The sequence below is a fragment of the Ailuropoda melanoleuca genome, chromosome 12 (assembly GCF_002007445.2).
Source record: "Ailuropoda melanoleuca isolate Jingjing chromosome 12, ASM200744v2, whole genome shotgun sequence".
In the NCBI taxonomy this organism is placed as follows: Eukaryota; Metazoa; Chordata; class Mammalia; order Carnivora; family Ursidae; genus Ailuropoda; species Ailuropoda melanoleuca.
In genome coordinates this window covers 39,358,100-39,373,753 of record NC_048229.1, presented here as the reverse complement: position 1 = coordinate 39,373,753, position 15,654 = coordinate 39,358,100, and the positions used below count along the sequence as shown (strand labels likewise).

General features: G+C 36.2%; 1 protein-coding gene across 14 annotated transcripts in view; it reads left to right on the top strand.

Annotated features, from left to right (window-relative positions):
- LOC100471113 (zinc finger protein 461) overlaps positions 1 to 15,654 on the top strand; it is a 47,638-nt gene that overhangs the window by 6,520 nt on the left and 25,464 nt on the right. For 5 of the 14 annotated variants that reach the window (XM_019801435.2, XM_011227147.3, XM_011227146.3 and 2 more), the window contains exons 3-4: positions 7,226 to 7,352; positions 8,193 to 8,288. The exons of 4 other annotated variants lie outside the window; for them this stretch is intronic. In XM_019801435.2, the coding sequence (XP_019656994.1) occupies positions 7,226 to 7,352; positions 8,193 to 8,288 (223 nt within the window). Of the gene's footprint in view, positions 1 to 1,439; positions 2,253 to 7,204; positions 7,353 to 8,192; positions 8,289 to 15,654 lie in introns of those variants that run through there. 5 more of the 14 variants (XM_034638344.1, XM_011227149.3, XM_034638346.1 and 2 more) reach the window with 2 other exon arrangements.

Here is a 15,654-nt window from a genome sequence, read left to right as displayed (position 1 = left end):
CAAATCTAGCCTGTAGCCTCAAGCTAAGAATGGTTTTGCATTTCTGAAGGGTTATAAATAATAAAGAAGAATATGTGATAGGGACTATATGTGACTCATAGAGCCTAAGGTATTCACTATCTGAACCTTTCCAGAAAAAGTTTGCTGACTTCTCCATGAACTGTTTAAATTGAATGTAATTATTAGGTTTTAATCTATTATCTTGTCATCTATTCTTCCTTTTTCCCCCCTATTTTTCTGCCTTCTCTTGGACAAGTTGTATCTTTGTTTAGTATTCCATGTATCTCCACTACCTTTTAGAACTCAATTTATGTCCATTATAGGATTATTAGCTTTACTGTTTTTACTTTTTTATTATTTTAGGGGTTGTTGTAAGGTTTCCAATATGCTTTTGAAAAGAGTTTATTACAGTCTTACAGTAATTATACACTTCACAAATAGTGCAAAAATCTTATGACTAGATACTTCCATTTTCCCTTCACATCTTTTTTTTCTATTGTTCTCATATATTTTATTTCTAAATGCATTAAAACCACAAAGCTTTCTCTTAATTAAATGTTCAGTTATCTTTTAAAGAAATTATGAAATGAAAATGATATCTTTTCTTTTTACCCCCAAATTTATTATTTATAGTACTCTTCATTCCTCTGTGGATAGAAGTTTTTACCTAGTATCAATTTTTGTCCCCCTGGAGAACTTGCTTTAACATTTTTTGTAGCACAGGTCTTTTGGTGAAGAATCCTCTCAGTTTTCATTTCTCTTGAAAAGCATTTAAAAAAAAAAAAAAGACACCAAAGCTTTATTTCCCTATCATTCCGAAAGATTTTAGTTGGATATAGAATTATAGGTTGACAGCTTTCTTTCAGCATTTTAAAGATACTGTTTTGTTCTCTTGCCTCCATTGTTATTAATGGAAATTAGTCTTTGATTCCTGTTGTTGTTCCCCTCTGAATAATGTGTCTTTTGTAGGGAAGGGAGTCTGGTTGCTTTTAAGATTTTTTTTTTCCCTTATCCTTGGTGTTCAGCAGGTTGATTATAATGGTCATAGGTATAATATTCTTTGTTTGTTTGTTTTTAAGTTTTATTTAGTTAAGTAATCTCTGCACCCAATATGGGGTTCGAACTTACAACTCTGAGATCAAGAGTCCCATGTTTTTCCAACTGAGCTAGCCACACAACCCTAGCATTCTTTGTTTTTATGTTACTTGGGATTCATTGAGCTTTTTGAATCTATGGGTTGCTTTTTTTAAAATGAAATTTGGAAAATATTTTGCCCATTGGTTCTAAGGATTTTTTTTTTTTTTGCTTTTTTTTCTCTTCTGAATCTCCAATTACGTGTATGTTGGACTGATAGTGTTTCATAGATTATTATGGCTCTGATTACTTTTTTCCCCCCAGTCTTTTTTTCTCTCTGGACCTGCAGCGGGTGATTCCGATTGCGCTACCCAGGCACCCCCGGGTCATATTTTCTTTTTTTTTTTTTTTCGTTTCTAGTAATCTCTTAACTAGTAATCATTTCTAATAATTTTTTATTGTATACTCAACATTGTATATTATATATTGTTGACTATGACTCCAGATCTTAATCTCCTCTTAGAAGAAGTTAGCTCTACCAGATAAGTCATATAATTATACATAATATAAAGCATGGTACTTAAAACATCATGGTACTATTGTATTAATAGATCAAGGGAACAGAATAGAAAAATTTAGAAATATACCTGCATATGGAAATTTAATATCAATAAAGGTGATATCTTAAAACAGCAGGCTAAAGATAGACTTTTTATTGAGGTATAATTGGCATGTAACATTATGTTAGTTTTGGGTGCACAACATAGTGGTTTGGTATATGTATATGTAATGAAATGATCAGCACAGTAAGTCTAGTTAATATCTGTTACCACGCATAGTTACAAGTTTTTTTTCTTATGATGAAAACTTTTCAGATCTAGTCCTTTAGCAACTTTCAAATATACAATACAGTATTAATAGCTATAGTCACCATGTTGTACATAATATCCCCAGGGCTTATTAATTTTATAACTGGAAGTCTATACCTTTTGAACAGCTTCACCCACTTCACCAGCCCCCCACCACCTCTGACAACCACCAATCTGTTCTCTGTATCTATGAGTTTGATTTTTGTTTTCTGTTTTTAGATTTCACGTATAAGTGGTATTCATCTTTCTCTGTCTGACTTATTTCACCTATTATAATGCCATCAAGGTCCATCCAAGTTGTTGGAAATGGTAGGATTTCCTTTTTTTTAAAATTTTATTTATTTTTATTTATTTGAGAGAGAGCATGAGCAAGAGGAGGGGCAGAGGGAGAGGGACAAGCAGACTCCCTGCTGAGTGGGGAGCCTGACATAGGGCTTGATCCCAAGATCCTGAGATCATGACCTGAGCTGAAGTCAGATACTTAACTGATTGAACCACCCAAATGCCCCCCTCTTTTTTAACGTGGGCTCTACACCCAATGTGGCACCCCGTGTGGAGCTTGAACTCAGAACATTGAGATCAAGACCTGAGCTGGGATTAAGAGTTGGACACTTAACCAACTGAGCCATCCAGTTGCCCCTCCTTTTTTTTTTTAATGGCTGAATAATATGCTTATGTATATGTGTGTGTGTATCACATTTTCTGTATCCATTTATCCATTGGAAGACACTTAGGTTGTTTCTATGTGTTGCCAATTATAAGTGATGCTGCAGTGAACATGGAGGTCCCTGTATCTTTCCAAGTAGATAGTTTCATTTCTTCTGGATAAATACCCAGAAGTGGAATTGCTGGATCATATGGTAGTTCTGGTTTTAATTTTTCTGAGGAATCTTCATACTCTTTTCTGTAGTAGGCTCACCAATTCTGTAGTAGGTTCTCACCAGTGTACAAGTATTCCTTTTTCTCTACATCCTAGCCAACACTTGTCATGTCTTGTGTTTTTTATAATAGCCATTCTGACAAGGGTGAGGCAGTATCTCATTATGGCTTTGATTTGCATTTCCCTGATGATCAGTGATTTTGAACACATTTTCATGTACCTGTTGGCCATTTTTATGCCATCTTTGAAGAAAGGTCTATTCAAATCCTCTGCCCATTTTTAATTCAGATTATTTGGGGTTCTTTGCTATTGACTTGTATGAGTTCTTTATATTTTGATTATTAAACCCTTATCAGATACATGATTTACAAAAATTTTCTCCATGTAGGGTCCCTTTTCATTTTGTTGATGGTTTCCTTTGCTGTGCAGAAGATTTTTAGTTGGATATAGTCCCGTTTGTTTATTTTTGCTTTTGTTGCCTTTGCTCTTTTGGTATCAAATCCAAAAAGCCATTGCCAAGTACCTTTACCACCTATGGTTTCCTCTAGAAGTTTTATAATTTCAGGTTTTACATTCAAGTCTTTAATCCATTTTGAGTTGATTTTTATGTATGGTGTAAGCTAGTGGTATAGTTTAATTCTTATTCGTGTGGCTGTCCAGTTTTCCCAACATCATTTATTGAAGAGACTCTCTTTTCCCCATTGTATATTCTTGTCTCCTTTGTCATAAATTAATTGATCATATATGTGTGGGCTCCCTATTCTGTTTCGCTGATCTATGTGTCTGTTTTTATGCCAGTACCATACTGTTTTGATTACTATAACTTTGTAATGTGTTTTGAAATCAGGACATGTGATGTCTCTAGCTTTGTTCCTTTTTCTCAAGATTGCTTTGGCTATTTGAGGTCTTCGATGGTTTCATACAAATTTTAGGATTGTTTGTTTTATTTCTGTGAAAAATTCCATTGGGATTTGAAGGATTACATTGTATCTGTAGATTGCCTTGAGTGGTATGGATATTTTACCAATGTTAATTCTTCCATTCCTTAAGCATGGACTGTCTTTTAATTTATTTGTGTGTTTTTCAGTTTCTTTCATCAGCATCTTACAGTTTCCATTATACAATTCTTTTACCTCCTTGGTTAAAGATAGACTACTGATAAATACTGTTGGATAGCTGGGTAGCTATTTGGAAAAGATAAAGCCCAATCTGTATCTCATCTACCATATAGGATAAACTCCAATTAAGTTGAATGATTTAATTTTTTTAAGAAAAAAATTTATTTATTTGGCAGGGGGAGAGAGAGAGCACAAGCAGGCAGAGTAGCATGTAGAGGGAGAAGTAGGCTCCCCACTAAGCAAGGAGCCCAAAGCAAGGCTCGATCCCAGGACCCTGGGGTGATGACTCGACCCAAAGGCAGTCACTTAACCAACTGAGCCGCCCAGGTGCCCCTGAATGATTTGATTTTTAAAAATGCAATCATAATATTACTAGACTAAAACATGGGAGTATTCCTTCATAACTTTGATGTGAGGAAGGACTTTCTAACTAGGGTTCAAAATTCTAGGAACTAAAAGAGAAAGTATTAACAAATTTGATAACAAAAAATAAAAAGCTTCTGCATGGCAAGAAACACTGGTAAGCAAAGTCAGAAGAGAAATGATAAAATGGGGAATGTATTTACAATTCATATACAGACACTGAACTTATCATCTAATTTATAAAGACTAAGAAATTTAAAAAAGAGATCAATGGCCCAGTAGGAAAAGAGTCGAAGGACATGATCAGAAATTTCACAGAAAAAGAAATATAAAAACCCCCAAAAAGAAAAATACTCAACTCATAATTCAAAAAATGCCATTTAAAATTCTGACATATAATTTCTTTATCATATTAAATTAATAGAGACAAAATGTTTTGACAAAATGCTTTGCTGCCTTGGCTGTGAGGAAATGAGTACTCTTATGTATTGCTGGTGTCTGACGAGAGGTCCAGCTGATGTGGAGGGCAACTTGACAGTGTCTACCAAAATTACAAATGCGTTTTCCATTTAGACCTAGCAATCTGATTTCTGAGGCTTTCTAGCATAGATATTCCTATAGGTATACAAAATGATGTATTTACAGAAGTATTCATTGTATACTATTGTTTGTTAGAGCAGAAGATTGGAAACAACCAAGTGTCCATCTTGAGATGTCTGGTTAAATAAACTATGATAAATACAAAAATGGAGGATATGTACCTATAGAAATATAAGGAAACCATTAACTTTAGAATTTAAAAATCAAGTACAGAACAGTGTATATATTATAGTATTTTACCTTCTGTGTAAAAGTTTGGAAAATAATATATATATATTTGTATTTGCTTAAAAATATTGCAAAGACTTAAGAAACATAAAATTGCTCGTCTATAAGGGGTTAGGAGGTGGGAGACAAAATGGAAAGGACAAGGGTGGGCATAAGACATCTGAATGTTTATTTTTTTTGTTCTGAACCACGTAAGAAAGGAAAATGAAATATGAAAATAAAAACTTGTCATTAAGGTTGGTGATTTTCTCAAGTTGTATTCGGTTACATAGTTATTGTGATAGAGTAGGATGAGAGTTAGATTTATCTAGGATTCAGGCTTTGCTTAGCAAGTATGAAAAAGAAGTTCATACTAGGCATCATTGTGAAGTTGGATGATTAGCTGAATTATAGAATTTAAATTGGATAAGAGGGGGAGAAGAGGTATGAGTGTGGTGAGTGACAATGTAAAGGTGTCCAGAGAGACAGTTGATATTTTGGAGATGTTGAAGTTACTATTAATGATGAGGTCTAGGATAGTGATACAAAGTGTGAACTAGAGTGGAAGACAAGATCATTGGAGAGGAGGTGAGGGAATTGGGAGGTCAGGATAATAGATGAAATACTTTATATAGATATTTGAAACCACTGAGAATTAAGATAAGAGTAGTATTGGAGATGGTGGCACTGAGCCAGGAGCTAAAATTCCTGAGGGGGAGTATCTCGATGTTAGCATATCACTGCAGTAGGTAGAGGTAATGCATGTATAGTCTGATGAAATGATGACATTAGATTTTAGAGAAGGAGGGACAGTTGCTGGCACCAGCAATGAGGAGAAGAGAGGACAGAATGAGATTGAGGATGGAGTAGGATTGTAGGAGAAAAACCAGCCATCTCAACTGGGTGGCTGGTGGAAATGGTGTTGTCAGGAAAAAATGGTTAATTGAATCACACATGAGAAATCTTTGAACTTTTCCACAATTTTGACTTTTCCAAATAGACATTATGAGAACTGGTGTAAGGTGTTTTCTCACTGGGTGGAGAGATATTTTTATAATCCAGCTTCAAAAGTCACATAGTCATTTCTGCTATACTTTCTAAGTTGAGTAAGTCACACTGTTTTCCCAGGATCAGGTTCAAGGGCAGAGGACATAGACCTTATACCAATGGTGTGGGGGCATGTCAAGGTTACACTGAAGAAGAGCATATGGGATGGGAGCTGTTGTTCTGTCTTTGGAAAATACAGTCTGCACTGGTTATTTACTAAAGAATTTGCATAAGAGGTAAAAATGCTATGACATAATCATTATGATGAAGAAAAATCTTTAAGTCCTTTTTCTGAAGATAGAGGTTTTCATAAGACATGGAAAGATTAAAAAATTTCTCTTTTTTTTTAAAGATTTATTTATTTATTTATTTGACAGAGATAGACACAGCCAGCGAGAGAGGGAACACAAGCAGGGAGAGTGGGAGAGGAAGAAGCAGGCTCATAGCAGAGGAGCCTGATGTGGGGCTCGATCCCATAACGCCGGGATCACGCCCTGAGCCGAAGGCAGACGCCCAACCGCTGTGCCACCCAGGCGCCCCTAAAAAATTTCTATTTAACTTAGCTGGAAACCTCTCCTTATTTATTTTATTTTTTTTTTTTAAATTTTATTTATTTATTTGACAGAGGTAGAGACAGCCAGCGAGAGAGGGAACAGAAGCAGGGGCAGTGGGAGAGGAAGGAGCAGGCTCATACTGGAGGAGCCCGATGTGGGGCTCGATCCCACAACGCCGGGATCACGCCCTGAGCTGAAGGCAGACACTTAACCGCTGTGCCACGCAGGCGCCCCTATTTTTTTTAAACTTCTACGTGACCGATTAACAGTTTTCCATCCTATGCAAGAGGATATGTCTGCAGAAATTGAATTTTTAAGAACATGTAGGCACTCTGCTTCATTTCCACTAAATTCCTTTTTGATCTATGTCACAAGCTTCCAACCTTTGCCTATATACTCACTATACACTATATATACTATCCCTTTCCTGCATGCTTTCTTTTAGCACCTCTTCTTCCTTTTGAAAAATATTTCTTATAATTTCAAAAATAGTACTGTGATTTGTCATTTTAGGGTTTGGTGATGTTCAAAGATGTGGCTATAGATGTCTCTCAGGAGGAATGGGAATGCCTGAACTCTACACAAAGGGATTTGTACAAAGATGTGATGTTGGAGAACTATAGCAACCTGGTTTCATTGGGTAAAGTTATCTGCCTCTTATAATTTAGAATCTGTTTCTTGGAATTTCTGCTTACTTTACCATGAATTTTAGGGCTACCTTTCAAATAACTAGGTGAATTTTTTCTTTGCATAGAAATAAGGACACCTAGATAGGTTGGATCTTCATTTTCCCCATCCTCTGGTCCTTATAATTGATATTCTTCCTTGATGATTAAAGAATAGAATTGGAATTCTGTGCCATTGAAGCTTATGCTTAATTATTTAATTATCTAATATTAATAAATTAATTGTTAAGTTGTTAATGGTCAAAAAACCCACTTCATCTTTTGTTTCATTTGCACTGTGCTGCTAAACCTGTAGGTGCATTGGTGTAGGTTAAAACTAAACACGTGGGACGTGGATGTGAAGCTCTTTAGCTTTCCCAGTTAATGTAGTGATGGACTGAATCAAGAAATAGCACTTACTGATTAGTGCTCAAATGAACACTATTCCATTTCCTACAACAAATGTGCTCTCTTTTAAACAATTTGCATTTGGGAGTTACATTCTAAGAACTTTTCATTTAACATTGAAAAGTATCTGAAATGAGCATACTAAGGAAGCTGTTTTTTCCTCATAGAGAAGTAGAGACAGAAAGCTTATCTAATTTAAATAGCATTTTATCACCTATTTATTTGCTTTGTTTTTTATCTTGAGTTTACCTGAATATGAGTGTTTAATTTTTTTTCTTTTTTTCGTCTGTAGACTTACCTAATACCCATTTTGTGCTATAGTCTATTTTTTTTTTTTATCAATTCTGAATCATAGTGTTGGGGTACTTTGATTTCTACTTCATCTCCATTTCTTTTCTTATAACCAGGACTTTCTATATCTAAGCCGGCTGTGATCTCTTCATTAGAGCAAGGGAAGGAGCCCTGGATGGTTGTGAGGGAAGTGGCAGGAGGACGGTGCCCAGGTGAGTGAGCAATGATCAGGAGGCAGGAAGCTATTTCAAGGAGTAAGCCAACTGGTCAGAATGTTGGGCCGGTAAGGTTATTTTAGACAAATTAGGGAAAACCTGATTTCAAAGCTGATTACAACACTATGTAATCAAACAGTGTGGTACTGGCATAAAGATAGACATATAGATCAGTGGAATAGAATAGGGGTGCCTGAGTAACTTAGTTGCTTAAGTGTCTGACTCTTGATTTCAGCTCAGGTCATGATCTCAGGATCGTGAGATTGAGCCCTACGTTGGGCTCTGTGCTCAACATGGCATCTGCTTGAGATTCTCTCTCTCCTTCTGCCCCTCCCCCCACCTTGCACTGCTCTTTCTAAATAAATAAATAAATAAATAAAATCTTTAAAAAATGGAATAGAATAAAAAGGCTGGAAATAAACTCTCAGATATATAACCAAATGATTTTAGACAAAGGTCCCAAGACCATTCAATGGGGGAAAGGACTGTATCTTTAATAAATGGTAGAGGGAAAACTGGATATCCGTATGCAAAAGCATAAAGTTGGATCCTTGCCGTACACTATATGCAAAAATTAACTCAAAATGGATCAAAGAACTAAATGTAAGAACCCAAACTAAAAGAATACATAGGGAAAAAAATTCATGACTTTGGATTTGGCAGTGATTTCTGGGATATGACACCAAGCAAGGTTAGGTAACCAAAGCAAAAATAGACAAATGGGAGTACACCAAACTTAAAAACATCTATTCATCAAAGGACACAATCAACAGTGTATAATTTTAAAAAAAATTCTGAGTTGCTTTACAAGGTGATAGGAATACCTTTTTTTAAGTGTTACAATAGTAGATCAAGACCATATGTTCTAATGGCACAGTAGGAAAAATTAGGATTGATTAGAAACTGGGAAAGTTAAAGAAAATTACATTGAGGAAGTAGAGATGGCAGAGGGTTGGGCGCCTGGGTGGCTCAGTCGGTTACACGTCTGCCTTTGGCTCCGGTCATGATCCCTGGGTCCTGGGATCGAGTCCCGCATTGGGTTCCCTGCTCAGAAGGGAGTCTGCTTATCCCTCTCCCTCTGCCCCTCGCTCCTGCTCGCTCTCTCTGAAATAAATAAATAATATTTAAAAAAAGAGAGAGAGAGAGATCTCAGAGGGTTGATTGGGAAGGAAGGAGGTCATTTGGAAAGTATAGGGTCCTGGAGGCCAAGAACAGGGCCATACTACAGATTAGAGGTCTTTGATGATATCTGTGTATCACTATTAGTGCTCCAGAACTGTGAAAGAGTATATTTCTGTTGTTTTAAGCCACCTAGTTTGTGGTTCTTTGTTACATCAGTCCTAAGAAACTAATATGGAAGGAATTATGGAAAAATGATATATACTCTCCTAAGTGATCTGTTTTCATTTAGGGATGTCATTCTTCTATCAAAGTTTTTGATGTCTGGCCACATCTTTCTTTTTGCATAGGTGTGGTGGTTTCTTTTTTAAAACTTATAATTTTGTGATTCATCCCCCCTTCATTCTTCCCTTCCTTCTCCTACCGATCTCCCTGCTATTTCGTATTTTCCATAAATGAGTGAAACATATGATAATTGTCTTTCTCTGCTTGACTTATTTCACTTAGCATAATCTCCAGTCCCATCCATGTTGCTGCAAATGTTGGGTATTTGTTCTTTCTGATGTCTGAGTAATATTCCATTGTATATATGGACCACATCTTCTTAATCCATTCGTCTGTTGAAGGGTATCTGGGCTCCTTCCACAATTTAGCTATTATGGACAATGCTGCTGTGAACATTGGGGTGCATATGGCCATTCTCTTCACTACATCTGTATCTTTGGGGTAAATACCCAGTAGTGCAATTGCTGGATCATAGGGTAGCTCTATTTTTAACTTTTTGAGGGACCTCCACACTGTTTTCCAAAGCGGCTGTACCAACTTGCATTCCCACCAACAGTGTAAGAGGGTTCCCCTTTCTCCACATCCTCTCCAACATTTGTTATTTCTTGCCTTGTCTATTTTTGCCATTCTAACTGGTATAAGGTGGTGTCTCAATTTGGTTTTGATTTGAATTTCCCTGATGGCTAATGATTTTGAACACTTCTTCATGTGTCTGTTAGCCATTTGTATGTCTTCATTGAAAAAGTGTCTGACTCTGGGAAACAAACTGAGGGCTTCAGAGGGGAGGGGGGTAGGGGATTGGGATAGGTCGGTGATGGGTATTAAGGACGGCACACATTGCATGAAGCACTGGGTGTTATACGCAAACAATGAATCATGGAACACTACATCAAAAACTAAGGATGTACTGTATGGTGACTAACATAACATAATACAAAATTTAAAAAAAAATAAAAATAAAACTTTTAATTTTGAGGGGCGCCTGGGTGCCTCACTTGGTTAAGGGTCTGCCTTTAGCTCAGGTCATGATCTCAGTGTCCTAAGATCGAGCCCTGCATTGGGCTGTCTACTCAGTGGGGAGTCTGCTTCTCTGTCTCACTCTCCCTCTGTGCTCTCTGTCTCTCTTTCTCTCTCAAATAAATAAGTAGAATCTTTAAAAAAAACTTTTAATTTTGAAATAGTTATAGATTCACAGGAGGGTGCAAAGAAATGTACATGGAAGTCCCATGTACCCCTCTTCCATCCTCCCCAGATGTTAATATCTTAGACAAAAGTACAATATCATACTGCAAAATTGACATTGGTACAATCCATAGAACTTTTTCAGACTTCTTCAGTCACACACATACTCGTGTGTGTGTGTGTGTATGTGTATGTAGTTCTATGCAGTTTTATCACATAGTTTTATATCACTACTGCAGTAGTCAGAATAGTCAATAGTAACCATCACCATAAGGCTCCCTCCTGTTTGTTATTGCTACATCTCTTTCTTCCTTATTCCTAACCCTTTGTAACCACTAATCTCTTCTACATCTATATAAATATGTTATTTCATGAATGTTATATAAATGGAATCCTGCAGTATGTGTCCTTTTGAAGTTGGCTCTTTTTTTCTATCACATGTGTATAGTACTTGAATATAAGAATATATATATATGGGGCGCCTGGGTGGCACAGCGGTTGAGCGTCTGCCTTCGGCTCAGGGCGTGATCCCGGCGTTGTGGGATCGAGCCCCACATCAGGCTCCTCCGCTATGAGCCTGCTTCTTCCTCTCCCACTCCCCCTGCTTGTGTTCCCTCTCTCACTGGNCACAAACAAATATATGTTCCTTATATTCATGTAAAAGTGTGTACTTGAAAATAAGTCTGGGGTAAAGCTCAAACATGTAATGAAAGGAACTGCCAAACTATTTTCCACAATGGTTTTACCATTTTATATTCCTACCAGCAATGTGGAAGTGATTGGTTTCACTGAATCCTAGCCAGCATTTGGTGTTATATCTGTTTTTCATGTTAGCCATTTTGATATGTGGGTAGTGATATCTCAATGTGGTTTTAATTTGAATTTCCTTAATAGAAAATTATGTTGAATATCTTTTCTTTATTTGCCATCTGTATATCCTCTTCAGTGAAATGTGTGTTCATGTCTTTGTCCATTTTCTAGTTTGATCATTTGGCGTTTTACTATTGAATTTGAAAGTACTTTATGTATTCTAGATAGGCCTTTGTTGGATTTGTGATTTAAACAAATATTTTCTTCAGGTCTCTAATTTTTCTTTTCAACCCTTTACCAAGGTCTTTTGCATTTTGATAGAATCTAATTTATCCATTTTTAATCTTATGAATTGTGAGGGTTTTTTTTTTTATTTGATGTCAAGCCTAAACACTCTACCTAGTCTTACATATTAAAGATTTTCTCCTGTGTTCTTTCTAGAAGTTTTTATAGTTTTATATTTTTCATTTAAGTGTATGGGCCATCTTGAGTTCATGTTTACAGATGTGAGACTTCAGGTCAAGGTTAATTTTTTCCCCCCATGAATGTCCAGTTGCTCCATCACCATTTATTTAAAATGTTATCCCTTCTCCATTGAATTGCCTTTTCATCCTTGTCAGAAATCAGTTGGACACATTTGTGTGGCTCAATTTTTGACTTCTCTGTTTTGTACCAGTGATCTTTGTGACCCTCTGCCAGTACCATACTTTAATTTCTGTAAGCCTTTATAACAGAAAGAGTGATTCTTCCCACTTTGTTATTTTTCAAAATTCTTTTGACTATCCTTAGTGCTCTTTTCTATGCATATAAATTTTATTTATTTATATATTCTGCTTTTAAAAGATTTTATTTATTTGAGAGAGAGAGAGTGCAAGCGAGCATGAGCGGGGGAAGGGGCAGAGGGAAGTGGAGAAACAGACTCCCTGGACCCAGGGATCCCAGGACCCTGAGATCATGACCTGAGCCGAAGGCAGATGCTTAACCAAGTGAGCCACCCAGGCACCCCTATGCATATAAATTTTAGAATAACCTCGTCTGTGTCTACAAAAAAACTTGCTGATATTTTCATAGGAATTATGTTAAACCTGTGGATGAAGTTAGAGAGTTAACATCTTTACTCTGTTGAGTCTTCCAATCCATGTTTCTTCAAGTATTTTTTCTTTGATTTCTTTTATTAGCATTTTGTAATTTTTATCATAGAGATCCTGCACATGTTTTGTTAATTTTTTTAACCTAAGTATTTCATTTTTCAGGAGCATTTATAAATGGTGTTGCCTTCTTATTTTGGTTGTTGCTTATTGTCAATGTACAGAAATTAAATTGATTTTGTATGTTGATCTTGTATTCTGTGACCTTTTTCAGCTCAATTATTTCCTTGTAGATTCGTTATTGTAGACAGTTATATCATTTGCAAATAGATAGTTTTATTTCCTTTTTTTCCAAAATGTGCCCTTTATTTTCTTGTCTTATGGGAATAGCTAGAACTTCCAGGGCTGCATTAAATAAGGGTGGTAAGAGAGGACATCGTTTTTACCAGTTTTAGAGGGAAAACATTCAGGATTTGGTCTTTTACCATAAAGTATATTAGCTCTAGGGTTTTTTTGTAGATGCTCTTTATGCTCTTTATGAGTTTGAGGAAGTTCCCTCTCTTCCTAATGCCCTGAGAGGTTTGTTTTTTTTTTTTAAATTCAATTAATTGACATAGAATGTATTATTTGTTTCGGGGGTACAGGCTGTGATTCCTTAGTCTTATACCCAGTGCTCATTAAAACACATACCCTCCCCAATGTCCATCATCCAGTTACCCCATCCCTCCACCCTTCTCCCCTCCAGCAACCCTCAGTTTGTTTCTTATGTTTAAGAGTCTTTTATGGTTTGTCTCCCTCACCCTGAGAGGTTTTTTTTAATCATAAATGGTTATTAATATGATCATGGGATTTTTTTCTTCCTTAGTTGTTGATATGATGGATTACATTGATTTTTAAATATTATCCGCCTTTCATACCTGGAATAAATCCCACTAAGTCATTGTATATCATTCTTTTTATACATTATTGAGTTTGGTAAAATTTAATTGAGGATTTTTTTCATTTAAGTTCATGGGGAATGTTGGTCTGCAGTTATTTTGTGTGTGCTGCCTTTGCCTGGTTTTGATATCAGAGTAATAATGGCCTCATCAAGTACTTTGAGAAATGTCCTGTTTTCTGGAAGAAACTGTGTACAAGATTCTGGGAATGTTTGGTAAAATTCTTCAGTGAAACCATGTGGACTTGGAGATTTCTTTATTGGGATCTTCTAAGTTATGAATTTGATTTCTTTTTTTAAAAAAAAGATTTTATTTATTTGAGTCTGAGGGACAGAGAAAACACGAGCAGGGGGAGGGGCAGAGGGAGAGGGATAGGCAGACTCCCCACTGAGTGTGGAGTCAGATGCAGGGCTCAATCCCAGGACCCTGAGATCATGACCTGAACCGAGTCAGATGCTTAATCGACTGAGCCACCCAGGCACCCCAAACTTTTTTTGGGCTCTGGGTTGGCTGCTCATGTGGTTGGCCTTTAGTTTCCAGCCTCTCAGGAGGTAGAGCTCATACCTCTAGATTTCTGTCTCTCTGGAGAAGAATTGGTGCCACATGGCTCAAAGCCTACATCATAAATCCCATTGTTAGACTGCCTGGTAGCTGTGGTCCTAAACAAAGACATTGTGTGTAGAGATTTTCTCCTTGGAGATGAAGACAAAAACCAGATTTCTCTTTGGGCAAGTTTAAATTCTTCACTATACATCATAGAATATACTCTGGGTGATTTTGATTCTTTTAAATTTAAGATTTGCTTCGTGACTTAGAATAAGGTCTGTCTTGGGGAATGTTCACTGTGTACTTGAAAACATTGTGTATTCTGCTGTTGTTGGGTGGCTCCATAAATGTCGATTACATCCTATTATTGATAGTCTTGTTCAGGTAGTTCTATATCCTTTCTGATTTTCTCTTTGGTGGTTCTATCAGTTGCTGAGAGTAGGGTATTTGAATCCCCAGGTATAAGAGTGTTTTGTCTCTTTCTCTTTTCAGCTATATCAGTTTTTGCTTTATGTATTTTGAGATCTGTTGGTGGTACTTATTAATTTTCTTTATTCTGAAGTCTATTTTATGTGATATTAATATAGCTATTTCTACTTTCTTTTTTTAATTTCTACTTTCTTTTGATTGATGTGTACATGATATATATTTTTCCACTCCTGTTTTCAACCAACCTGTGTCATGTTTGAAATGAGTTTTTTATCACCATGTTGGGTCATGTTATTTGTCCATTATGCCAATGTTTATCTTTTAATTGTGATTTAGTAATTTAAAGGTATTTTAAGATATTTTAAAGGTATTTAAAGGTATTTTAAAGGTAATTATTGAAAAAATCATTGATATGTTAAGGCTTATATCTGTCATTTTGTTTTCTTCTGTTTCTTGTTCTTTTTTCGTGCCTACCTATGAGTTACTCAAACATTTCTAGAGTAGCATTTTAATTTATGTTTTTTAATATGTTGCTTTTGTTTTGGTTTTTTATTTTTATTTTATTGTTTGCTCTTACTATTAGCATGTACGTACATACTTATACAGCCTGTTGGTTTTGATGTTTTACCGCTTCAAGTGAAGTGTAGAAACTTTACATCCATTTAGGTCCTTTTATCCTCCTGACTTTTTTGGTATAATTGTTTTAAGTATTTCTTCTACATACTTTGATCACCACAAGAGATAGCGTTAAAATTTTTGCTTTACCGGGGCGCCTGGGTGGCTCAGTTGTTAAGCGTCTGCCTTTGGCTCAGGGCGTGATCCCAGTATCCTGGGATCGAGCCCCACATTGGGCTCCCTGCTCTGTTGGGAACCTGCTTCTTCCTCTCCCACTCCTCCCTGCTTGTGTTCCCTCTCTTGCTGGCTGTCTCTCTCTCTGTCAAATAAATAAAATAAAATCTTTAAAAA